The 25,028-nt window shown below is 37.3% G+C and overlaps 1 protein-coding gene across 7 annotated transcripts in view; it reads left to right on the top strand.

Annotated features, from left to right (window-relative positions):
• Nucleotides 1–25,028, top strand: part of TRAK2 (trafficking kinesin protein 2) — a 27,007-nt gene extending 1,979 nt beyond the window's left edge. Inside the window, exons 2-18 of one of the 7 annotated variants that reach the window (XM_068407902.1) lie at nucleotides 4,460–4,596; nucleotides 4,686–4,794; nucleotides 5,774–5,968; nucleotides 9,658–9,711; nucleotides 10,569–10,639; nucleotides 11,298–11,414; nucleotides 12,623–12,832; nucleotides 14,687–14,765; nucleotides 16,457–16,587; nucleotides 16,789–16,863; nucleotides 17,510–17,647; nucleotides 18,594–18,673; nucleotides 19,381–19,584; nucleotides 19,716–20,014; nucleotides 20,357–20,635; nucleotides 20,855–20,954; nucleotides 21,542–25,028. In XM_068407902.1, coding sequence (XP_068264003.1) covers nucleotides 4,758–4,794; nucleotides 5,774–5,968; nucleotides 9,658–9,711; nucleotides 10,569–10,639; nucleotides 11,298–11,414; nucleotides 12,623–12,832; nucleotides 14,687–14,765; nucleotides 16,457–16,587; nucleotides 16,789–16,863; nucleotides 17,510–17,647; nucleotides 18,594–18,673; nucleotides 19,381–19,584; nucleotides 19,716–20,014; nucleotides 20,357–20,635; nucleotides 20,855–20,954; nucleotides 21,542–22,220 — 2,748 coding nt within the window. In that variant the 5' untranslated portion in view covers nucleotides 4,460–4,596; nucleotides 4,686–4,757 and the 3' untranslated portion in view covers nucleotides 22,221–25,028. Of the gene's footprint in view, nucleotides 1–1,928; nucleotides 2,213–4,459; nucleotides 4,795–5,773; nucleotides 5,969–8,011; nucleotides 8,221–9,657; nucleotides 9,712–10,568; nucleotides 10,640–11,297; nucleotides 11,415–12,622; nucleotides 12,833–14,686; nucleotides 14,766–16,456; nucleotides 16,588–16,788; nucleotides 16,864–17,509; nucleotides 17,648–18,593; nucleotides 18,674–19,380; nucleotides 19,585–19,715; nucleotides 20,015–20,356; nucleotides 20,636–20,854; nucleotides 20,955–21,541 lie in introns of those variants that run through there. The other 6 variants (XM_068407901.1, XM_068407903.1, XM_068407900.1 and 3 more) reach the window with 6 other exon arrangements.

Here is a 25,028-nt window from a genome sequence, read left to right as displayed (position 1 = left end):
TTTCATGTAGGTAGCATTCATAGTTTCAGATGAAGTTAGACTTCAGTTAAGCGTATGCTATTTTTATACTGTGTGCTGTGGGTGATATAGACAACCTCCAAGCATGTAGGACTTAAAAAAAAAAGTCTTACTATCAAACTGTGGTATTCAACAGTATACGTGTATACATATAGATAAAGCATATATACATACACTTAACAGGTAGTTTTGCCGCTTATGGAGAATATGGATTATTACAAATGACTGACAAGGGGAAAAAGTGAGTCTGGCTTGGCGTAACTCTGGAAAAATCGATGAGGAAACCATTGTGGCCAGCTTCATGACCCCCTTGATATTCATCATCTTCTAAGAGGTGTTCTCCAGCTTCCCCTCTGAGCCCTTATCCCCACTCCAAATTAAAAACAATCCAGGAGGTGTGTGTGGGGGGGTTGTTTTTGTCTTGTTTTCTTACAGTTCCTTTCTTATATCATGCTGTTTATGGTTGAAGGTCTGTTGCAGGTTTGCTTATGATCATTACACTTGTTATTAGGATTATGTAGGCATACTCTTTTAAATGATTTTTTTTTCCTTACGTGAGAGAAATACAGCACTAAGTAGGTTTCTATAGGGATAGTAATGGCTGAAAATAACAGGTGTTAGGCACACAGAAAGTGTTAATTGTGATAGACAAAGTTCACGTTCACATAGATTTGTTTTTCAGTATATAGTCCTTTGTCCTTCATCTCCTACTATGTAGTGTTGAAGGATTTGGTCGCTGCCTCTGAGCACTAGTCCCAGGAATGTTTTGGCAGCAGTTCAGCGTGGTCATGTTTGCTATAAGAATAGAACTGTTTCATTAACCTTGAAATGCAAAATATGTTTGTTGTTATTAGCTGGCTTGACACCGTTCCAATTTTAGTAATGAAAAAAGTACTGTGCTAATGACTTGGTTTTTTTTTTTTAATTGCGTATTTACATAGCAGTAAAATTCAGCATGCCAGAATAATTGACTCATTTAGTTGGCTTCCTTTTGGAAAATGGATGTTGCCTTCTCTCTTAACCAAGTTAGAATCTTCTTTGTTGTTGAAATTTTGTTTGTGTTAGTTGTGGCCTCATGTCTTGTATCCTGTAATTGTACAGAGGACCAGATCTAGTTTAGTCTTTCCAAGTGGTTGTGAGAAGTCAACTGCTCTCAACAAATGGAAGACAGCAGGAGTAACAGTTTGAGTTTGGATGTTGTCAAAATAGACGCCAGTATTTTTGATATGTTTTTAACTTTATATGCACAAAGAAATTAACACATACATTTGTTTGTCTACAGTTTCCAGTTGTAAAAACAACTCATCTCACCTTTCTGATAATTCAAATTTGAATGAGAGTTCTCTCTGTGGTAGAATGTCTTCAGAATTACATTCTGAATAAGATGGCACAACAGTCTTTTTGCATCTATCTTGAATTGTTCAAAGTGGTAGTTACAAAGAGAAGACAATAATTTTTAATATTTTATAGCTATTTCAACTTTTCTAAAGCTTTGCTCAGTGTTGCTTTTGCAAGTTATGTTGGCCGAGATCTTCTGACTCATTGAAGGAAAAATTAATAAAATCTGTCATGTGGTCAGGAGAACTCACTTTTGTCTCTTTGTTGCTAAGATCAAATAATGTGTTCAAATATGAGTGTTTTAATTGAATATGCGGTTCCTGTTCTTTTAGTTTTTCTTTTTTTTAACCCCTACACTATGATATCTTACCATTTGCAGACAATTGATGTGTATTTCTCATAATGCTTTTAACATGTTTTTCTAGCCTTTCTTATTTTTTTGTTGATTATGCTTTAATTTTTATACAGTTTTCATTGGGAGTTTTGTCAGGTCTTGTTATAACATTGGTGAACAAGAAGACTGTTGCTTGGGTCATAAGGGATAGCCCTCCATGCTTTTTAAAACACTTGTTGGTATGAATGAGCTCCAGCATTGCCTTTCTTTCCGAGTTTCTTTTCTGTTTCCCATGCACAGATGATCTAGCAAACATCAGAGCAACTTGGGTTCTGTGGGGCAGATGAAAAAGGCCGAGGACTAGTTCTCACTTCTACAAGATGTCTTTTCCTTAAACGTGCTATAGGCACTGCTGTTTTTAGCTTACTGTTTCAAGCAGCATGATAGTTGAAATGTGAAACACAGATCATGGACTAAATTTGAATTTAGAGAGCACAGAAATACACAGATTGAGATAGACAGGTATGTATGTATATAGAATGTTGTCTGATATTTCCATTTCTCTTGAGCTTTCCCTGAAGAAAGCCTCCTGAGAGCACCACTCCTGCATATAGGCTGTTCTCCAATATTTGAATTCTCCTTGGTTTTCCCACGTTCAGTTAACCTATTTGTAAAAGACTCAAACATCAATGGGAAATTGGCATATGGGGGAGTAGGGGGACAAAACTGGTAAGAAGTACATCTGTGTGGAATGAATATAGTAAATTGACAGTGGAAATAATCTTTATAAATAAAGATCAAAAATAAGACCTGAGAAAGTTTTCTGGCTTCTGTTTTGGACGTGTCTTTCCGTACGATTTGACAATTTTAATTTCTAGACCATCTTTTTATAGCCCAGTCATGTATTTTAAAGCCATGTTGTAAATTTTATGGGTTTTATCCAAATGTATTTAATTATAGTTGTAACTTCCAGAAGGAGTCGGCACTTAGGAAATAGTTTTATAGCTGCAGAGTGAAAGGGTCATGGAGTCACTTTCAGGGTGGTACTGCACAGTGCATTAGCTGGTAGAATTTCCAGAGAAGTTACCCCATGGCACACTAAAGCTATGAGCATTGGAAATGTGAGCATTAACTTTTATGGTGTTTGCTTATCTAGCAAACCTCTCGAAGGTTTTACAGATGAGGTTGCCCTTTAAATTCAATAGCTTGGTGTTGGCCCGATGCTCTAGAAAACTTTGAGCCAAATGAATTTTTTCTTTTTTTCCCCTTTGTCTGAACTGAGATTGACCCGCAACAAATAGTGTTTCTGCTTTGCACTACTTAGAAGAGAGATTAAATCCAATCTTGAGAGGAAGTAGCATTCATTTTTACATTATTAAAACTCAAAGGCAAAAGATTCAATCAGAATTGTGAAGAAACTGTCCTATGCTGCTGAATTTTGTTTCGATTTACAGTGACTCTCTTTATTACAAGAGAAAATCATCTTGGCTGGGTGGATCTACAGCAATCGTCTTAAGTGATGTCTTCTGCTGTATTGAGTTGTTTTAGATTTGTGTGTGTGTGTGGTTAATGCTTTTCAGCAATCCATTTGAAAAACAGCCTCTTGAAAAAACCCACAAACTAGTGTTAGAAGCAGCTATACATTCAGATGGCAAATGTTTCTGAAATCTGTGTCTTACTTTTTTAAAAACTGGTAAATAAAGTACATTTAAAGAAATAAATGACAAAGCAAGAAGATACTGCTCACAAGCATGAGCTGACCTTAATGGAAGAAAGTTCTTTTTTGATCTCCTGCCAAAGACTACAAGCAGACAAACTGCAGGCTCTCGGCTTTCTTTAAAAAGCTCCTGCACTGTCCATTTTTATCTTGTCAAATGAGAGGTTGCTACAGACAGTGGGACAAACCTGAGATTGTTGTGCTTGGTGATGGGAGATCCTAGGGAAACTGTTAAGAGCAAATTTGAAATTAATGTAAGATTTCAACAGAATTTTGTGTTTACTGAATGTAGGAGGAGGGAAAATGAGACTTTTGTTCTCTTTCATTTTATATTTTTCTGTCATCTAGGACTACTGTTGCATTTGACATGGAAGATGATTGATCAGTCTTGGCAAGGAAACAGCAGAATTTTTACTTTATTAAACTGTTAGGTTATCTCAGTTAGTCATGGTAGTTTCATTTCTGGTTTAAATGAGTCCCTGCTGAAGAGGAAACACAAATTTTGTCATGATGCACAAAGTCAATTTCTGATAGATCCAATTTTTAATTAACAGACTGCTAAAGGGGAAGAGATTAAAGCAAACAGTCCTATAAAACTTTTTTTAACAATCAAAATGCTAAGAATGATGGTCTTGAAATCCTGCCTTTAGTATCCATTGCTTTAAATAAATGTCATAGCCTGAAGAAAATTTGTTTAGTTGGAGCTGCTGTCCTTTAGAGTAAAAGGGAAATTCCTCATTTCAGTGAATGAACCTGTCATACACTAAATATTATATGGAAGAGGAGGAATGGTGTAGACAAATAGGTAATTGACAAAGTTGATGCTGCAGGTGAGATTTTATGTCTGCAAGGAAAAGACATTTTTAATGCTACATTTTACATGTAATGTGTAAACTGGGGATTAAAATGTTTGTTTACTTTTTTTTCCTTAGTTAAATGATAGTACAGGGAGGAGATTCAAACTGAAAGAGACAAAGTCACGTTAATTTAATTGTCTTGTTGGAAAGAGAGACATCTGTCAAATGTTGGTGTTCTCTTTGTTTTATTTCTAGATGATGGCTGAGCTGAGAAGCTTGTGAAGCTTACGTTGAAGTATCCTGTAGATACTTCCACTGATCAATAGAAGCCCAGATGAAATAAGCATGTCCTAAGATGGCAATATATCTGGAGTATGAACCAGTCTACAGAAGTGAGTTGATGCCAAATTTGTTAGTGTCTCGATGGCTTGATGGCTCTCACTTACTCTGTCTCTAAACCAAAGCCATCTTTGTACCAAAGCGATAAAGGGACGGTGCACAATCTGACTACAGAATGCTATTTCCAAATAAGTGAACTGTGAAGAAAGGACTCATGAATTTTGATCACAGGGTCTTGGAGAGCATCTCTGGTAAGTTAAAGAATTAACTGTTAGAAATCCTGAGTGTATCTAAGAAGTTGTAGAACACCAACCTTAAGTTTCCCATTCTTTGTATTGCTTATCTGATATTGCAAATGAACAAAAATGGTGAGTCCTCTTAACTAGCTTGTAAAATCAGCTTCTGTTGTAAAATGTTGTTTGTAAAATTCCCAGTGTCAATAATTAACATTGACTTTTTTTTCCATTGAAAGATGTTGAAGATAGTCTTCATCTTTAGTGGAAATGTTGGAAAGATAATTGTTGTAGACCTTTGATATGCAATATTTTAGCAACTTAGAATTAATGTTTCTTTTATTTTTTCAGTAATTGTGAAGAGATTAAGGGTCGGGGATGACACAGGAAGAGCTAAACTTCCTTTCCAGGATTTTGAGTATTGTGTTTTTCAGAGCAGGATTCCATGTGGATGATAATGGAATTTTATATTTGTTCCCCGATTTCAAGGCAGTATTCAGTTGATTTTTGTAGTTACTTTAAAATTATTTACATCTATGTTCATTACCAAACCAAAAGATAAACAGAAGAACAAGAAAAATGTGAATTTCCTTCAGAAAAGGGAAGTGTAACTATGCTAAAGCCAATGAAACCTCACAAAATCAGTAGCTGGTAAAAGTGTAAGTCTGTGTTTTATTTCAATGAACAGGAAAGGGTAGAAACTGAAACTCATTACATACATCATATTCAAGAAGTCAGAGGGAATCATGGCTAGACCAGCTTTCTAGGAAGTTGTGGAGTCAGTTGGGGATGAGGAACTTACAAATACTACAATGTAAATCAAGTATTGATTCAAGAAGTATTCTGGTAACTTGTCCAGTACAAAATAATTGTTTTCAAATCTACTGAAGGTTTATAAAGTATTTCATAGTATACAGAATGTATACTACTGTAGCAATATTAAATATATGTCTTATTAAATAATAATGTACTATTACTGGCATTTATGCACTTTCAGATGTCTGCTCCAACGAGGACCTTCCTGAAGTAGAGTTGGTGAGCATGCTAGAAGAACAGTTGCCAGATTACAAGTTACGAGTGGACTCTTTGTATCTGTATGAAAATCAAGACTGGATTCAGTCCCCTCCCTGCCATGGCCATCTTCCTGAAATCACTTCTCCAGTTTATGATGAGGAGCCCTTCCGTTACATGAGTGAGTATATCTGGGCCTAGGATTTTTTTTTTAATTTATTTATTGAAGAGAAAACTGTAAATATAAAATTAATGTTAGTATTATAAAGTGTTCAAATCTGGAAAGCTTTGGACAAGTGGAAGGAAGAGCTGAGTTCAGGGGAAGTGCTTGTAGTTCAGCACTGCAATTCTAAGGGCTGGCCTAGCACGTCGCATGGCTGCCTGATCATTAGATTTCACATAGAAATGAGAGTGGGAGCATGATAGTGAAAAAGAGGCAGGAACTAGAATTGTGCTAGATCAGATGTAATTTGAGAGGCATGGAGTATGCAGCAGCTCCGTTTTCAGGAACATTAATGATGCTATGGTTCTTTTGATGATGTGTGCACTGATGTTTTATGTCTGTTGCTTTTGAAACGCTGTTAATGGTTTCTTCTGGAGATAGAAATGGTGTGAATGCCAGATAGGTGGGTACTAGATCAGTGTTGATCACTGGCCTTCCAGTTTTGAAAATACTAAATAACTTATCCTTAAACGTAGCAGATCATAAGGAAGAAAATTGACAGCTTCCGATCACATGAAGAAACCTTTAATATGTTAAAAATCAAATGTGTAGAAGGCTGCCAAAAGAACTGAACACTTACTTGCCTGTAGTTTAGTGTTTTCATGTGAAAAGAGGAGAATGCATTGTAAGCACTTCAGAGAAATGGGGAAGTCCTGTTTCCTCCATATATTGGAACTATTAGAACAAACCACTTGGGAGGGTGAACTTGGTATTTATATAAAACCTTGGTATTTATATACAATCTGTAATGATTACCTCTTCCTTGTACATGGTACCTCTGAAAGGGGTTTTTTTGTTGTTTGTGCTTTAAGCCCCCATCCAGGGTGTATAGCAAATGAGTAAGTAAAAGTAAAATATTACCTCCTAAGAATGCAGTAGTCAACAATTTAAAGCAATCTTGTTATCAGTTGAACTTGCAGGCTTGGAACTCTGTTTAACTGTGAAAAGTGTTTGGAAAGCCGCTTAATGTTTATTACTCGGTCAGTTTCTGATAATAATATTGCAAGCATAAATGTTTTTTTAGTTGAGTGCACGCTTTTGTAGTTCACTGGAAGCAGTTGTGTAGTCAGTGGGGTGTGTACTAAATTTTAATTACAAAGAGGTGGGATCAGAGTCTGTCTGTACTGGAAGGACTTTACATCGAACGCAGCTCTGCTAAAGCTCTCTGGTCAACACCTGCAGTTCCAGTGTGAAGCACAGAGCTCTGAGAGAAGGACCCTCAGTCAGTGTGAGCCTGTATTTCCAAGCTGCAGTGAGAGGGAGGGATTCTATCAACAATGTTTTAATGGAGGCAGTCATGTATTATTTGGCTGTCAAGGTACTACAGAAAGTGGTGTCTTCCTCTTCCACCCAGTGGGATGTTCTTTTTAACTACAGAAAGTGTCCTGTGAAAATAGTAAATTGTTTGCGAGAGTTTTTTGAACAGTTGCCATAGATGTTTTCTTGACATTCTCAAAAATGAGCTGAAATAATGACTGACAGTAAGTTAAAAGATAACTGTTAGGCATGACATACAAAACTAATTCTATCATTTAAGAACACTGTCGTAACTGCTGAGTCATATAAACTCAAGATAAATACGGTTTATGTTTCTCCTAGAAATTGTCCGAAGAGATTGAATGTAGTAGTCATCATATTAGCTTTTTTGAGCCTAGTAACTTACAGGGAGATACTGGGAAGATCACAGACAAATGTAGATATAAATCAAGACCTAGTTATAATCACAGCTGAATAGCTTGTTAAGTGAAATTTGTATCTTTCTTTCTGTTGACTGGAATTGGGAATAAATGTGACAATCATGCTCTTGAAGCGTAACTTGGGTTTTTTATGTATATATCTCCCCCTCCCTATATATGTATGGAAACATTTTTATAACTTTTTCCTAAAGAGAATGCTATACTCATGGTTTGAGTGAATTTGTAGTTGACATCCAACGTAAAAAAAAAAAAAAGTTACTGCACTTGAGCTCCTCCTCTTTTTATGGCTGCTGCTGGCTATTAGATGGTTATCCAGTGACCAGCTGAGTTCCCACTGGCAGTGTTTTCAGTGAGGTGGAAGAATATTTTCTGCTGCAACTGTGGTAGCATAAGAAGCCCTGAATTACAGTCTGTCTTCAGAACTACTTTGTATGTGTGAATAAAGGCACATGGCACAGCATAACAAGAATATTAACCAAAAGGAAGAGTTGCTTGCAGCTTTCACTTGGCAAGGTGAGTAAGGAGAGATTGCAGATGTGCGTGTTCACGAGACAGAATTATAACAAACTATGTATAATTTTGATCCTGTACTGTGAGAAAATAACACAAGTTGCATGGAGCTAAGTTTCAAATCTGTTAGTTCTGTGATTTCATTTCTCAGAGTAAATATATTTGCTTTTGGTTTTAGGAACCTGCCTACCTGAGTAACCTCATATGTAATTAGTTTAAATATTTATTAAGGTGGCTTAGCCCTGGATAGAAACTTTTAACTTGAAATCACCTGGTGGGAACGGTTACCACAGGAGAGCTGGCTATAATATTCTGCCTGTAATGGCTGAAACTTACATATGTGCAGTGAATTTTCCAAATACTAGTAAGCCAGATGAGTTTGGAGTCCCCACTCGGCAACCAAGTGGTACAGTAAAATTGACCTCCCAAATGCATGTTATGCTACTGATAGATGGGTACTTTAAACTTTGTGAAGAGTTTCTATTTTTGCCGTGCTAAGAAATACAATTAATAAATGGCACTGCTGTAAGTTCAAAGCTCCTAAATACTTGAAACAGCATGTGTTAGGGTTTTATGCCTACTGATCTACTTGATAAAAAGCATTTGATTTGTTAGTTTGATTTATTTTTCTGTTAAGCTCTAAGAGAAATAGTTCAGTAAACCTTTTTTCTTCTATATTGTTCTTTCTGTTCCCCTGTCTTTCAAGACTGCAAGAAAGTTTCTTTCTATACTATAATGCAACTTGTTTTTGTTCCTGGCATAGCCTTAGTGTTATGTTTTAGAAGTTTAATTATGGACGTTATGTATGTAAAGGACATATATAGCTTATATAACATATGTAAATAAAGTTAGCGTGCACTTCAGCTTGGCACTTCACTGTCTCATAACTGTTCTCAACAAGACCAAACAAAGAAAAAAAACTGAGAACCAATACCGCTATGTATTCAGAGTATGGGTCAGATTTAAACAAGGTAGAAGAGTCAAGGAAATCTTCAGAAATAGATTTAGACCAAATCCATAGTAATCTCATTTTGCAGTGCAGTGATGATGGAATTAGTTTCAAAACAGGTTAACTTAGACCTTCAGTTGAAGCAGATACTCCTATATTTGTTTAATTTATATTGCTGCCTTCCTTACTTTCATGATCCTGATTTCATAAAGCAAAACCAGCAAATTTCTGTTGAACTTGGACAAGCACAAACATCCATCAGCTGCAAGTGAGATGTATAATTCTGCCCCTGAAGGCAATCATATTTAAATGGTTCTTTAAAAGTTGTAAGAAAGTTTTAATAGTGTAAAAAGTATGTTTACACGTGCATTTATTTTTTGGTGGTGGTGGTGGATGCATACAAATAAATCACCTATTTCCTTACATTTTAATTCTTTCTCCTCTTTGTTCTTTCCCCCCCACCCTGTATCTTTCATTTTCTGTCACTCTAGCTCTTATTGAACTTCCTTCCTCCTCCTTGGCTGGATCTCACAAATTTGCTCAAGGTAATTAAGATTTCTTCTTGACTAGCATCTTCTATTTCTCAGGCCAAGAACTAGAGCAGACCAGTGCTTTGTGTTTTAGCACTGTGTTTTGTTCGGAGCTGTCGCAAATTCTTCATACTTTGTTTATTCTTGACTCAGTCTTGTTTTTCAAATCCTATTTGTTCTCATTTTTTTAATAGCTTTACAAACTCTTCAGACTTCAAAGTCACTCAATCCGTAAGATAGGACTTACTGCTACATCTAAATTGCAGATATACTTTATCTCATTTCTTTTTAAGTGTTTCTAAGATGATCAGGTGCTTATTTTTTGCATTGATTAAGTTTGTTGCCTTTCCTCGCCCACAGGATAAAGTTGGGCAAAGTCAGATGAGCTTTGGAAGGTGGTGCTTGCTTTCATGACTAGTCTCTGGCGTCTCCATGCTTTCTGTGTATAGCTGTCACACACACTAATGGGAGTTTTGTTTCGAGGGTAAAGTCTGCAGGTGTGTTCAGCTATATTTGAATATGCTCCAGTATACTCTTCGCTCTCTTCCCAGCAGGCTGGGTGATTTAATAGCTTAGCTCTATTCAAAAAGTTGATCTTAAGAGATTTTTCTATTTTTTCTAAATTTGAAGGATGTGTGAGCACCTCAAGTTTTAGCTAATATTGCTGAAAGCTGTAAGTGTTCAATACCTCATTGTATGTCTCCCAAATGAGTATTGTTTCATGTTTCTGAAATTAAGATGCATTTTCATAGCCTCTGCTAGTTTCATCAACTAAGTACTGTGTTTGTATATAAACAACATCCTCTGAGTTATAGCTCTCTCCCTTCCCTTGTACTTAAGCTGCTTCAGTCAGTATGTTTTTCTCTTGTCAGTTCTTGGCACAGATAACGTGGAGCAGAAAACCTACAGTGATGCCGACATGGTCAAACATCTGTTAGCTGAGGTACGCTCGTCTCTGTAATGCTATGTTAATATAATTGAGGACATGTATTTGAGGAAGGGTTTTATTCAGCTCCTGGAAATTTTGGTTCAGTTATCTTCAGCAGCTGTTTATCAAACACATGGGTAATGAGAAGCTGCCCATTGGGTTGTACCATCTCAGAAAAAAACTGTAGCAAAACTATGGGCACCCATGGAGCCAGTGAGGTGTAAGAAAGAAACAGCTTTCTTCTGCTTTCCTGTTGCTCCTTTGCTTCTACCCTCTCGTCACTATTCAAGTTAAGCAGTCTGTTCTGGAGAAAGTGTCACTTGGAAGACCACAGGCCTAAGTATATGTTGCTTCTTTGTATGACTCAACAGAGCCCATATAACCTCTCCAGTAGTCAGCACAAAAACCAAAACTGTCCTTAGGTTTGGTGCTTTCCCCTCCCTCTGTTACTGCAAATGGCTGTGGAAGAGAATGTGCTACATCAAGAAACACGGTTATGGATGTGTTCTGGATCCAAATGATGAAGCATTAATAATTGTTCTAACAATGTTGATCCATTTGAGAGTGAAGGGGGATCTCAGAGTGGTGATGCATAGCTAGGAAAATCTAAAACTACTCTGAATTTAAACCTTATCTGATGAAAAGTAGACATCTGTTCTCATTTTGTGAGCAGAAAGATCGGGACCTGGAACTGGCAGCTCGAATTGGACAAGCCCTCCTTAAGCGAAACCATCTATTGACAGAACAGAATGAAGCACTAGAAGAACAGTTAGGACAAACGCTAGATCGAGTGAGTGAATATTTTTTTCCTTCTTTTTTTAAGATGATGGGAAGAGGATTAATAGAAATATATTTCATTGTGAAAGCAAGTGATCGATGCTGTCAAACTACAGAAGTATACTTAGAAGTCATTCTCCTAGTTGTTATAGTTCCATCAGCTTTCTCGGTCTAATTGAAGACCACATAGTGTAATTACTGAGAAATAATGAGAACGTTAGGTATTATTATGATGTATCTACAGCAGGATTGCATTTTCAAAGTGTTTGTTTTGACCATGAGTCTGATTTCCTGCCATTAAACTAAGAATCTAATAATCTAAGTCAAAATAAGTAGTTGGTATCTGATATGACCTGCTACATAACAACTTCACAGGTGAGGAAACAGCCAGAAAATGAGCTGGTGCTTGCATGATAAAAAAAAAAAAAATTAAATGTAATGAAAAGTGAATTCTGTATAAGATTTTTACACCATCTATTCCTTTAAGTACAGATTCTTGATCTAATCTTTTCTTTGTTGTTCTTTTTTTAAAAAAAAGAAATAAATAGTTGACAACCCATAAAGTATCTCAAGTTTTTTAACCCGAAGGTCAACCAATGCAGTCTTAAGTTACAGTGAAATGGATTCAGCTGCTTATAGAAAACAATATGCTGGTAATAAATACATACTCATAATTAACTGTAGGATAGCACAAACTTATGTGTTTATATAAAAATGTAGATATGCAAAATAGAATATCTGAACAAGATCTGTCTTTTCTCTCATTTTTATTTGCCCTGCAGTTCATTTAATGTATAGACTGTGAGGGACCAGTCTACACATATGAGTAGATGTCTATCAGTCCTTTTCTCCAGGAAGTTACACTTCAGAAAAACAGTCATAATCAATATGACAGTTAGCATGTTAAACTGTAAACATGTATCAGAGCAGCTGGAAAATTATTTTGAAGTAAACTATTAAAAAAGTAGTCCATTCTTAAGTTATCTGGATTTTCAGTCTCCCTGACAGTGTTAGAATTATGATTTTGTGAACTTTCTATAAAATAAATAGAGCCTGAATCTTATGTGCAAATACAAATCAATTATGACCTGTGAGCTATTTTTTAATCTCATTTTAGACTGGAGCAGTGATGTTCCAAGGGGCTGCATAAGTAATACGTGACACTGTATCATTGTATAGCTAAAGTATAATTCACAAGCTGGTGATCTTCTTTTGTCATAGGTTAACCAGCTGCAGCATGAACTGTCCAAGAAAGATGACCTGCTTCGTATTGTTTCTATTGCTTCTGAGGAGAGTGAAACAGATTCCAGCTGTTCCACACCACTTCGTTTCAATGAGTCTTTCAATGTATCACACGATCTGTTGCAGCTGGATGTCTTGCAAGATAAACTCAGGGAGCTGGAAGAGGAGAACCTTGCTCTCAGATCAAAGGTATATCCAACTTACAGTGTATACCACATATGCTGGATATGAAATAGATCAGGGTGGTTAAGAAATCCAGCATTTGGGTTTCTCTTGAAGTATATATGACTATTTTGTATCACTGTATTCAAATCATACCCAAACACTTTCCCTCCACCCCCCACATCCTTCTGTTTCCTTCACTACTCATTATCTCCGGAGTCCTCTAGTAGTGCTTGCTCAGTGCCTTTGTGGTATGTGAAAGGATATGGGAACATATGTAAGCACCCAGCAAAAGTACTTGGACCCATCAGGTCCTCAAGTTTGCGCGACCTGTTTTGATATGTCTGATTGTGGTTAGTAGTAGTATTTTGGGAATTCAATTGCATGGTCATTACATTTTTGACAGCCTATATTCAATATTAAGGGTTAATAAGCTTCTACTCACATCCTTTTAAAGACACACTTAGTTTTGACTGTGTGATTAGTCTCTGTATTTTAATTGGTCTATCTTATGTTTAAAACACGAATGCAGGCGCTGTGCCATTGCAAGGATAGAGACTAAATGGCCAGACAAAATAAATGGCTGTGAAAGTCATGGAACCAACAGAAAAGGTTACAAGAATCAGAATCTACAGATGCAGTGTCTCTTTGGCAGTGGAGAGTAGAACTTGTAAAATAGGAAATCGGTTCAAAGGGGGTGCGGGTTGTTGTTTTTAAGAAAAGGGGGGTGTTGTTTATAAGAAAGGTTTGGGGTTTTTTTATTTGGTGTGTGTGGTTTTCTTGTTTTGTTATGTTTTTTTTTTATGTGAGCCTTTCCCAATATAAACTTGTACAGTACAAGAGAGACTAGATTCCTTTAATGTGAACAAAATATACTTTTCCCTTTGTTGTCTCCAAAATACTCAGCCTGAGATGCACATCCTTCCTAAAACTCCCTAAGACCAAAAGGATAGTTTAGTAGTGCTGGAGGAGGAGATCAGGCTGCTTTTATTATGCTCCTAACCCTGTATATGATTACAGAACTTTACAGATCAGGGATTAATTTAGTCTACCTTAGTGCAAAAAAATGAAGTTGAGAAGAGACTGCTATCATTCTGTGATAGAACATAACCTTCACCGACTTGAAATAGCATCAATCATATTGAGCCTGTATTTGCTTTTTTTTTTTTATTTCCATGTGACAGCATTGTGTAAAGAAGTGCATTTGTCTGCATTTGTGTAGCTGTACTTCTACTTGCTTGGATAACCTTTAAACCCATTTGCTAAGTTTTATGGTGAGTCTCTTACTGGCAAACAGTCCTGAATATAGAAGACTTATGAGTGCGAAGTTTAATATTATCATCTTCACCATCAAAACAGAAGTGGAATCTAGTATGCTTGGTGTTGGTTAGACCTATTGTGATACTCGATCTCTGGCCCAGAAAATTTACAGTCTAAATAGACTAGGTGGGGAATGCAGAGAAAAGCTATTCTACTGAGAGCTTTTCAGTGCCATAAAAAGATATGGCTAACATAATTCAGTTTCCAAGATTTCTTTGCCTTAAAAAGTTTTGAAGCAAATTAAATTGCTTACTTCTGATTACTGTGTTGGTTTACTTTCCCTACCAAATCACATGTTTTTGCAACAATTTTTTATTAGAGGCATGAGAGAGATCAGGTTTTATTCATGTGTCTGTGTGTCTTTCACTCAAAAGACGTATAGAATTCAGGGAAACAGGTTATGGTGGAAAAAATGGTTAGGAAGTATGGCCAGAGGCATAGACATTATAAAGCTAGATCAAGAAGAGACTCTTGAGTTGCAAGAATTTCAGAAATAAAAATTCATAACATTAACATATGTACAGATAAACTGAAATTGGAATACCAATGATTTTCTTGAAGGCTTGCCATCTGAAGACAGAAACTGTTACATATGAAGAGAAGGAACAGCAGCTGGTCAATGACTGTGTCAAAGAGCTCCGTGAGTATCCAGGCTGTATCTTGCAATGGCAAAATGTATTTGAAATGCCTAGTGCCTACACACCTTCTTAGTTATCCCTGAATCCAAAAATGAGCTTCAGAAATTTATGCCATTTACTCAAGTCTTGCTCTTTACCCAAGTGCAAAATTGTTTCTTTCATCAAGTTTCACTCTCGCATTCAACTTCAGGTACGTGTACTGTGTTTAGAGAGAGAAAATGAACACAGAATCTAATGTTCATAAACCTCCTAAACTGAAGCCTACAGACACTGGAAATCAACAAAATATAGTTCTTGTATAGAGTAGTCAGCTCACATGACATTGAAATGTATCAGTGCATAAACTCTCAATGCTCATTCTAAATTACTGTACATTTTGAACTAATGTGTATTATGAACACTTTATTTTTAAAATATATATTATAAACCAAAGCATTTAAATTGGCAAGTGTTTTAATTTGTCTGGAACAGTTGTCTCTATTTCCTTTGGGGACTACTTACTTGCAAAAAATTGCAGCTACTCTTACACAGATGCATGTAAGTATTCTGAAATAATAAGGAACAATCCTTTTTTTGTGTGTGGTGATTGTGTAACCTGATGGTACAATTTTTTATCCGTAGTCATTTGGTGTGTGCTACTTCCTTTGTGCATAACAACCTTAAGCTTATATTTTAAGATTTTTTTTTTTCTGTACAACCACCATAAAGAAGACTGGGTCGCTGCTTGATTTCTCTTGTTTCAGATGACCATAAAATGCTAACAATAGTATAGATAGATAGGTGGTTGTTAATTGACTCCGTTCCCTCTGAGAAAATACATATCCTTTGCAAACAGAAGTTATTTCATATAAGCCTTCCTGTTTTCCTTTAATGAGAATGTCTGTGAGTTCTGTTTTGTTGAATTCTATAACACATATAGGCATGCAAGTTAAAAGTCCACAGACCCATGGGCAGGACCTTGTTCTGCAGTCAATCTGTGAGGTACAATAACCACTAAATTTGTAGTGTGACCTTTATGCAAGATTGATCAGACTTTATTATGACTTTGCTATGCTTTCAGGGCAGGTATACAAGCAATACTAACAGCATAAAAATATTTCAGCTTTTTTAGTTGCTTCGTCATCTCACTTGATGAAGGTCTTGCTCAAAGGAAAAAAGAAACTGGAAATTGTATGCAGCGGGTCTTTGGGGAATCGATAGTGACCAGAATCAAGAGCTGAATATGTGTATATTATGCTTGGCAAGGTCTGACAGAATGCCTTTGCTTACAGAGAATGGTAGTTAATAACACGATCAATTCAGAGCCTGACTTCTTCAGCATGTTCCAAGTCTGGCCTTGGTCATGATCCAGTATGTCATGTGAAATCGTTTATAGCAGCTTACCTTGGATTTTATTATGGTCATTTCATATACCTGTGATACATATTTCAGGTTCTGCATACTTAGCTCGTTACATGTTACACCTGCATGTGAAGTTACTCTCTTTCTCCTTCTGTTCTCCACCATTTATATTTTCCTTATGGATGTTCTAAGGCACCTACTCTTACATACTATGAATTGATTTCCTAAGAATATTGGTCATTTTGCAGATTGTTGTTGACTTTCACGGATCTTTTCTGGGGTTTCGGTTTGTTTTGTTTTTTTGTCATGTGTTGGGAAAAGCTCTCTACTAAGTTCCTTTTATGTTTTGTAGGGCAAACAAATGCTCAAATTTCCAGAATAACAGAGGAGTTGTCAGAGAAGAGCGAGGAGTTGGTTCGCTACCAGGAAGAGATCTCATCCCTCTTGTCTCAGATTGTTGATCTTCAACACAAAATCAAAGAAGTAAGGAAATGCTGATGAAAAGTGTACATGCGTGCACGTGTGTGTGTGTGTGTGCACACCAGTGCTTATAGCAGGTAAAAATTGACTTGCAAGCCAGGGGGTTACACTGCAAGAGAGTGGCTGTTTCAGGAAAGTATGGCAGAGGATCAACTCTCTTGGAAATCTGCTGAGAAAATGATGAGCACCTTTTTGTGCTTTCAGCATGTGATTGAAAAGGAGGAGCTGAAACTTCACTTACAAGCTTCCAAAGATGCTCAGAGACAACTGACAGCAGAGGTATTTAAGGCTTATATGTATATATACACATTTAGATAAATGTTTAGAACAGAATACAAGAGAAAGAAAACTACGAGAGAATGGGAACTATTGCTTTTTAATTACATAGGGCTTTTCATTTTTCATTGTAGTTGGAGTCATATGATTGGGGGAAAAGAATAATTATTTTTATTTAAGTCTACACAAATATTTTTGTAGTTCATAGGAGTATGAAAGGCAAGGAAGGTGTTCCAAGTAGGGAGGTAGTAGTAGTAGTAGTAGTTATGAGAAAAAGAGTGTTTTAGTGTGAATATTACTGATTATATCAACAATACTGTAGCTTATTAGATTTTAAGGAAGTTCTCTTTTTGCTTCTTTTGCATCAGCAGTTACTGTGTTTGCAGAGTTTTTTGATGTATTTTCCCTTGGATTTTATTATACTTTTTCCTCTTCCAAGTCCTAATTTGGACTTCATGCTTCACCACTAAAACCAGTGCAGGTGCTATGCTGACCATTGTCCATTCCAGATGTCTGCATGTGCCGTGCAGTTGGAAAAATATTACGGTGTTGAATCAGTCGATATAGGTTTCAGCAGGAGTTAATTGAGTTTCATTGTCTTTTCTTTGAAGCTTACTGGTATCACGTGATGTCCTCTTTTCTCTTTCAGCTACATGAGTTGCAAGATCGGAATGCAGAGTGTCTAGGGATGTTGCACGAGTCGCAAGAAGAAGTGAAGCTGCTGCGCAGCAGAGCCAGCTCTGCTGCTTGTCGCTGCCACCCCCAGTCATGTGGAGCGTTTCCTGTGGTAATAAGTACCGCTAGCGTGGCATACACCTACTGGCACATACGGCCTGTAGTAGCATACAACTGTATGAGTAAAACAGCCGTTACGGGAGCTGCAGCAGGAACTATTTTGTAGTAGGCAAAGGAGCTGATCTAAGGGTTTTTCAGTTCTTTAATGCGTACACTTTTGAGAATTTTATGTATTAGGAAACTAATCATTCACTTGCCATACTGTGATATTAAAATTACTTTTCCTTTTTATATGCCTTTTCTGTTAAATACGGGAATTGGCATGTTCTGCAGCTAGTGCTCAGTTGTGCTAGTATACTGTCCAATGTTGATGTGAATTTCGTAACTTGACAGTGTTTCTTTCAGAAACAAAGCATCTTTTAAGAGTTCAAAGAGTATTTTTCTAACTTTATGTAGTTTATGATGTAATTTTATGTCCTTATCTTGTGAGATTAAATTTTAAGCATCATCAGAAATGCAAACCTTAGACAAATTGCCAGACATGACTAAACCAATGGAAAAAGGTTAAAGGCGTTTATTTTCCTCTTCTTATTAGTGTCAGGTATGTTCTGATACTCTCAAAAATCTTTGGGCTGTGCTGGGAATTTGTCAGGTTTTGGTTGGTTGTTCTGTGTTTACAGAATCCCTTGTATACATTTTTGGCCTTGTAAGAAGTGCTTTTAAAATTGTAAGAAACCAACATAAAGAGTACCAAGAAAAAGCAGATGTTGCTAATGAAAACTGAACCCATACTGGTTATACACGGGTATAGTTACGGTGGAAAACTCCCCCTTCATGCCCTTCCTTCAGAGACCGAAGGGTTTGTCCGAAAAATACTGATACCAGGGAAACAAATGGAGATTTTTTGAGTATATTTTTAGAGATGTTTTATGCTAAAATTGTTAGGAGGAAGACCCGAATGTAATTTGTCAACCCTTCTGGTTTCCATTTTTCTCTAGGATTCCCTTGCAGCAGAAATTGAAGGCACAATGCGGAAGGAGTTGAGTCAGGGTGATACATGTGTTCTCTCCAAGCAAAAGTATGTTTTCAGATCTCGGTGTGCTATTTCGATATTTTTCAATATGCTTGTGTTAAGGAAGGTGAAACTGCTTTCTGGAAATCTATAAATGTGAATGTTCCCTCTAGAATAATTTTTCTATGTAACTTAATAAAAAAAGCTTTGTAGTATTTGGTAATCTTTTCTACTTTGAAACCTACTGTTCTTATTTGATTCTGTGAGGAAGTTGATAATTTGCCAAAAGGATGTTATTTCATTCTTTAATTTGTGAGATTTTTGATGCAAATTCTCTGATGCACAGCACTAGTTTTATCCCTTTTAATGCTTATAGAAACAGGCTCAAAAGAAATTATAGCTGGAAGACTGATAACAGTTTCCAAAGCCCTGAAGACCTGTTTGTGGATCTCTCACTTCTGAGCAAGAAGTAATAAATTAAATATATGCTTCTGAAGGCATATATAAATTAAATAAATAAAATATATGCTCCCGAATGTTCTCGGGTAGTTATCAATAGAGGTTCAGGTCTTTCAGATCAAAGAAAGTGGTAATTCTGATATTTAATAGAGTAGGTACCCCTGAAAACATGACTGTCCTAGGCACTCCTGTTCTTCTGGGCTCAAATCTTTTTAGTCTGCGGACTTTTGAAAGTCTGTTCAGAGCTTTCGCTTTATTATATATTTTTCAAAATGCTTCTGAAAACCACATTTGTTTGCTTGCCTTTTCTGCAGGGGTCAACAGAAACGGGTATTTGACACTGTCAAGGTCGCTAATGTCACTCGCGGTCGCTCCTCTTCCTTTCCTGCCCCATTGCCAATCCCTGGATCTAACCGGTCAAGTGTTGTTATGACAGCAAAGCCCTTCCAGTCTGGTGTACACCAGTTGGAGAGCCACACACAGATGACCCAGAGGAGCAGCTCTGAGAAGAATTTGAAGTAGGAAACACAGCCTGTTATCTTCTTTGTAAACTAACTGATTCAAAACTAAATCCAGACTAGACCTCTGCTGTGTAAGAGAGAATTAATTAATGGTCTTAATATCTATTATTATTTGATGTTTCTCACAGAGACACTCACAATCTGGACCAGCCGGGAACCCCTGGAGGCAATGACTTAGTCACAGCTCTGCACAGGCTCTCCCTCCGTCATCAGAACTACCTGAGTGAGAAGCAGTTCTTTGAGGAGGAATGGGAGCGAAAAATGCATTTGCTGGCTGAGCAGAAAGAAGGGGCTAGTGGCTGTAGTACACCGACAGAAAGCTGTTTTTCCCTGGGTACAAACTCAGAATTCACTGATCTCTCTGCCAGCTCTAGTAATCTCCGTGCCCTCCTACCAGAAAAGTTGCAAATTGTCAAACCCATTGAAGGTAAGAGGATGATCTTTCTTCTCTCATCAGCAGAAAAGGATTTTACATTAATTTGCCAACTAAGTCATTGTTGGCGTGTGTATGGTTAGGTACGATGTGCCGTAAGAGGAAGTAGTAGTATTTGGTAGGCTACGTGCCAAGTAGCTCACCAGTATCACTTTCTACTTGGCTTTCTTATACACTGCTAAGTGTTAGGCTTTATCTTGGCATTGCCATCCAAGTGCACCATGTGTATCACAGTGTCAGCACCAGTTGGCTGGAGTTGTTTTGATCATGAATTCTTTTAACTCAGTACAGCGGTAGGTAATGGCTCTCTGAGACCCTTCTCTTTTGTCCCACCAGGATCTCAGACCCTTTTTCACTGGCAGCAGCTTGCTCGTCCCAACCTAGGCACCATTCTTGACCCAAGACCAGGTGTTGTTACAAAAGGTTTTACCCCTCTGTCTGATGATACTGTGTACCACATCTCTGACTTGGAGGAGGATGATGCGGAAGAAGGTGAAGGAGGTATAACATTTCAAGTGCAACAGTCCTTCCCAGAGGAAAAGAAATATACAGTGGCAAAGCCAGCGGCAGGGATTTTCCTGCCACCTGTTACTTCAGCAGCAGTACCACTCACTGGTAAGAAGCATGGTTAGTGTTTCTTACTTTTTTTTTTTTTTAGTGTCTTTTTCTCATTGGAAAGTATTTGACCTTGCAGGAATCCTGTCTTTGCTGTCTTTGTTCTTTACTTAAAAAAAAAAATAGCAGTGATAGTAACGTTATCTTAAACTTTGCTTTGCTTAGTCCTCATCTGCCTTTATTTTTACCCTCAATGGATGTAAATTCTCTGTGTTGCAGCCTCGAATCCAGGGAAGTGTCTGTCTTCCACAAATTCCACGTTTACCTTTACTACCTGTAGGATCCTTCACCCATCTGATGTCACTCAAGTTACTCCCAGGTATGATGACTGCTGACATCTTAAATGTTGCATAGGATTAAACAGTTGCTTTCTGGCTTCTGATATATGGACCAGTTTTAAAAAATATCAAGGCAGCTAGGCAACACACAGGATGTTACTCATACAAATAGTTGTAACTACAAAGGGGAAACTTGAAAGTCTCTATAGAGTGAGAGTTAAAACAGGTTAGGGTAACTTGAAGTAAATTTAAATAGCAAATGCCTTGTATCATACACCTATTGTAAAAAAAAAATTGATACTACCATAATTTTTTTTTCCAATTGTGTCGTAATTTTTTTAAGCTATTACTGGACATCTGTGTTGATACTCTGTCTAATACAGTTTAGGTAACCACAGAAGGTAAATTCATTGGTACTTAGACCAAAACCTCTCTGTCAACCTCGTATCTTCTAAATATTTTGCAGAACAATAATTCTGAATCTACTAAAGCTGAAACTGTCACAGCTAATAGCAATAGTTTACTTTTTCTTGAGCCTTCTGTATACTAAAAGGCAAATACAGAGCAGAGCAGGTAAAAAGATGTCTGATGTGTGCATCTTCTCTCTTTCATTTTTCTTTTATTTCAGCTCCATGAGTGCCCCATTTTCACTTGGGAATACTGGCAGTAGTATTGGAAACCCAGTAGTGAGCACTCCGGCCGTGTCTTACAGGCTTAGTATTGGAGAATTTCTCACCAACAGAAGAGATTCAACTACTACCTTCAGCAGCACGAGCAGTCTGGCTAAACTTTTGCAAGAACGAGGCATCTCTGCCAAGGTTTACGATAGCCCCATATTAGAAAAACTGCCTTTGCTACATCCCCCTCGAACTCTCCCCATTCCTTCTACTCCACCGAATTCTCCCTCGCGTTCACCTTGTCCTTCCCCTCCTCCGTTTGAGCCTCGAGTGCATCACTCAGAAAATTTTCTGGCTTCTCGACCAGCAGAAACGTTTTTGCAAGAAATGTATGGCCTAAAGCCCTCCCGTAACGTTCCAGACGTAGGCCAGCTGAAGATGAACCTAGTGGACAGACTGAAGAGGCTGGGTATTGCCAGGGTCATCAAGCCCCCTGAGACACAGGACCACAGGAAGAATCAGGGGCCAGAGGTTAGCTTGCCGAGGCAGGACTCTGCTGTGTTTTTAAATGCAGGTAGTAACTTAATGGCAGGACTGAGAAGAAACCAGAGTCTTCCAGCCATGATTGGAGCACTGGGAGCTCCAGTTTGCACACAGTCATCAAAAATGGATATCCTAAAGGAGGACTGACTGGTCTGAAAAATGATTGACTTCTAGTATAGTAAATAATATATGAGGGATAAACACCCAGTACAGGTATTGTTAGGTGTGTTACAGAAGAGTTGGAGAAGGCATGTGCATGTTAAAGATGTGGGAGAGAATTGTTGGGATCAAGGAGAAAAAGAACATTGCTTGGGTTTGAGGAGGAAGGCTTTTGTGGAAGATAAGAAAGATGAAACCAAAGCTTAGTTTTGAGACCACCTTCAGCATCTGTCTTGACTTAAGCAAAAATGAAATACTATTGTAGACATTCTCAGTATTTTAACCTTTTAAACTGTACGTGTAGAACTGTCTTGCAGGTGCTGTTCTATTTGCCCCACCCTACAACCATAGTATTTTACCAGTTGTTAGCAGTCAGGCTGTATCATTTAAATAGAATAACAGTCAGTCTGACCAGCATTATTGGTCCAAGTTCCTCTCTATGTAGCAAGCAAATCTGCAAGCAAATTTCATTCACTTATTTCTGCTTTTAGGTAGGATTTTGTTTAAAACATTTCGTTAAGAGCAAAATTTACCAGTCTATATTCAGGAAGAGGAAAGCTAGTGTTCTTTGTAGCATTTTAATGAACATGAATCAGTTTTGTCTACATTGAAATAGATGTCATTGGATGATAGAGAGGGGTTCTGAACACAGCTGAGGCAGACTTTCCATCTCAAAAGAGAAGTCCATTTTAGAAATCTGATTTCTGAGTGGTAATCAGCAAAATATTGCTGCCCATACTGCATTTTGGATTTCTTCCTGTCCAAGGTTCTAGTCATAACTGAATAATCTACAATAGATTTATAGTGTAAATTAAAGAAGAAAAAAAGTTTGCCCAAAATTCCTCAGAGGAATGGGTCTTTGCTAGTGACCTGAATGGGAACAGGTTCTTAATCTTTATGTAATTTTTCACTGTACCTATCAACATTTTAAAATTATTTTAAAGTTTAGTTTCCATACAATTAGATAAAACGTCAGAGTTTACTTTGCTTGTTACAGTGTATGTGGGACATAGCTGGAGTGCGTCTGGGTGCATGGTGTGAAGCATCAGTACAATTACGCTGATTTGCATTTGCCATAAGGCACATCCACCATAATCAGCACCCTTGTTGCTGCAGGGTTGAGTGGAGTAGGGCAGGAAAAGAAAGCTGCTTAGCCTGCTTTATAGGACATTTGTAACATGGCCTTTCTGCTTTTACAGTTCTACCGATCTTGTGATGACTTTGATATAAGAGTCTTTTTTTGTAAAAGGAAAAGGAGTAACTATTTCAAACCTGCACAGGGATTCTTAGCAGAAACTTGTCTGTCAGCAGCGCACAGAAATATTCAGGAACTCCTGGAGTTGCCTTTTGCTCTCTAAGCAAAATCTTACACTTATAAAAGGTGAATTTTATTTAAAATACTATATACGGGTTAGTTTGGTTTTTAAATGTAAATATTTAATTTCTTCATGTAAGTATTTATGTTTGTACGTACTTAGCTGTGCATGGGGTCTTGCCTAGCTAAATAAGGTAAGAGTGAAAGGAGTGAGGGAACGTGATTTTGCTTTCCAGTGAACTAAGACAGGTATGTCTGCTGTGTATTTGTAACTTCTACGGGAACAACAGGAATGAGTTAACAAAAGATTAGACAGTTTGGTATCAACAGAGAAGGGTATAGTATGTCAAAAGTATGTCCATTTTATGTCTGTTTATTCTAGGAATATATGTAAGTTACAGATAAATTTTTGAAGGTATTACACTGTTTCTAACTAGCTTCGTTAGATAACTCCAGCCATTGGATCATTCTGTGTGTTACCAGCAGAAGCAGCAAATCAACTAAATCGGAATTCCTTTGGCAGACCAGGTTTCAGTTAAAATTAATCTAAAAGCAGATTAATTAAATGCATGTTTCGCTTCCATATTCCATAGCCCAACAATCTAAACTGGTTCAGTTCAAACAATACTATGGATATGTCAAGAGGCTGGTTTGTTTTCTGTAGGGTGAGGTATCATCAGATACTTTACACGAGGCAGAAGAAAGTGGAAGAATCTGTATACCATTGTGTTTGTGTGTTTATCCGGTTGGTTGATGCTGTGCTGCAGCGTTGTTGAAATTTGCCACGCATTTATACCTTTGGATGGTCACGTGCATTTTGTATATATATGCCTAGCTTGCAGCAACTTCTTCCAAGTGTACTGTTTTGTGCCAAAACTTAGAAGGGAAACTGTTTTGAATAACATAACAGGTTTCAGAGAACATATTAAAAGTTGCTATCATTTTAGGAACTGATTTGGCTTCTGTTGCCTCCTGTAAGAGAGGAGACAAACTTGCATGACTGAGATGGCTGAGATCCTGCACAGGATCTTTTGGTCCTACACAAGTGGGATTTGGCTGAGCAGGAGGTAGAACTAGGAGGAATGGAGAATTGCAGGTTCTTGCAGGTTTGAGACAAAAACAGATGCCAGAAGGGATGGACTTAGCCATGCTTGTGAAAGTTTCAATAGAAGGAAATTCTTGTAGTAGTTACCTTTATTCAGATTGGTTTAAACCAAGCACAAATTTGTAGCTTTCTAGTTTTTGATAAACTCAGTGAAACCTGCATGCTCAAAATACCTGTGGTCAAGGTTAAAAGTCTGCTGGAGTCAAACAGCAGCAGAGAGGGAAGGAGAATATTAGGTTTGGGCTTCATCTGTTTGAATGTTTGAACGGTCTGGGAACTTCATAGTATTTTTTTCATCTGCTTTTTGCACTTACTGTTGTCTCATAGTAGAATGTAAATTTGATAATAAACATGCATAACGTGCCATTTTTCAGTA

Source organism: Nyctibius grandis, chromosome 9, assembly GCF_013368605.1.
Source record: "Nyctibius grandis isolate bNycGra1 chromosome 9, bNycGra1.pri, whole genome shotgun sequence".
Taxonomy (NCBI): Eukaryota; Metazoa; Chordata; class Aves; order Nyctibiiformes; family Nyctibiidae; genus Nyctibius; species Nyctibius grandis.
This window is presented reverse-complemented; position numbering and strand designations above follow the sequence as displayed.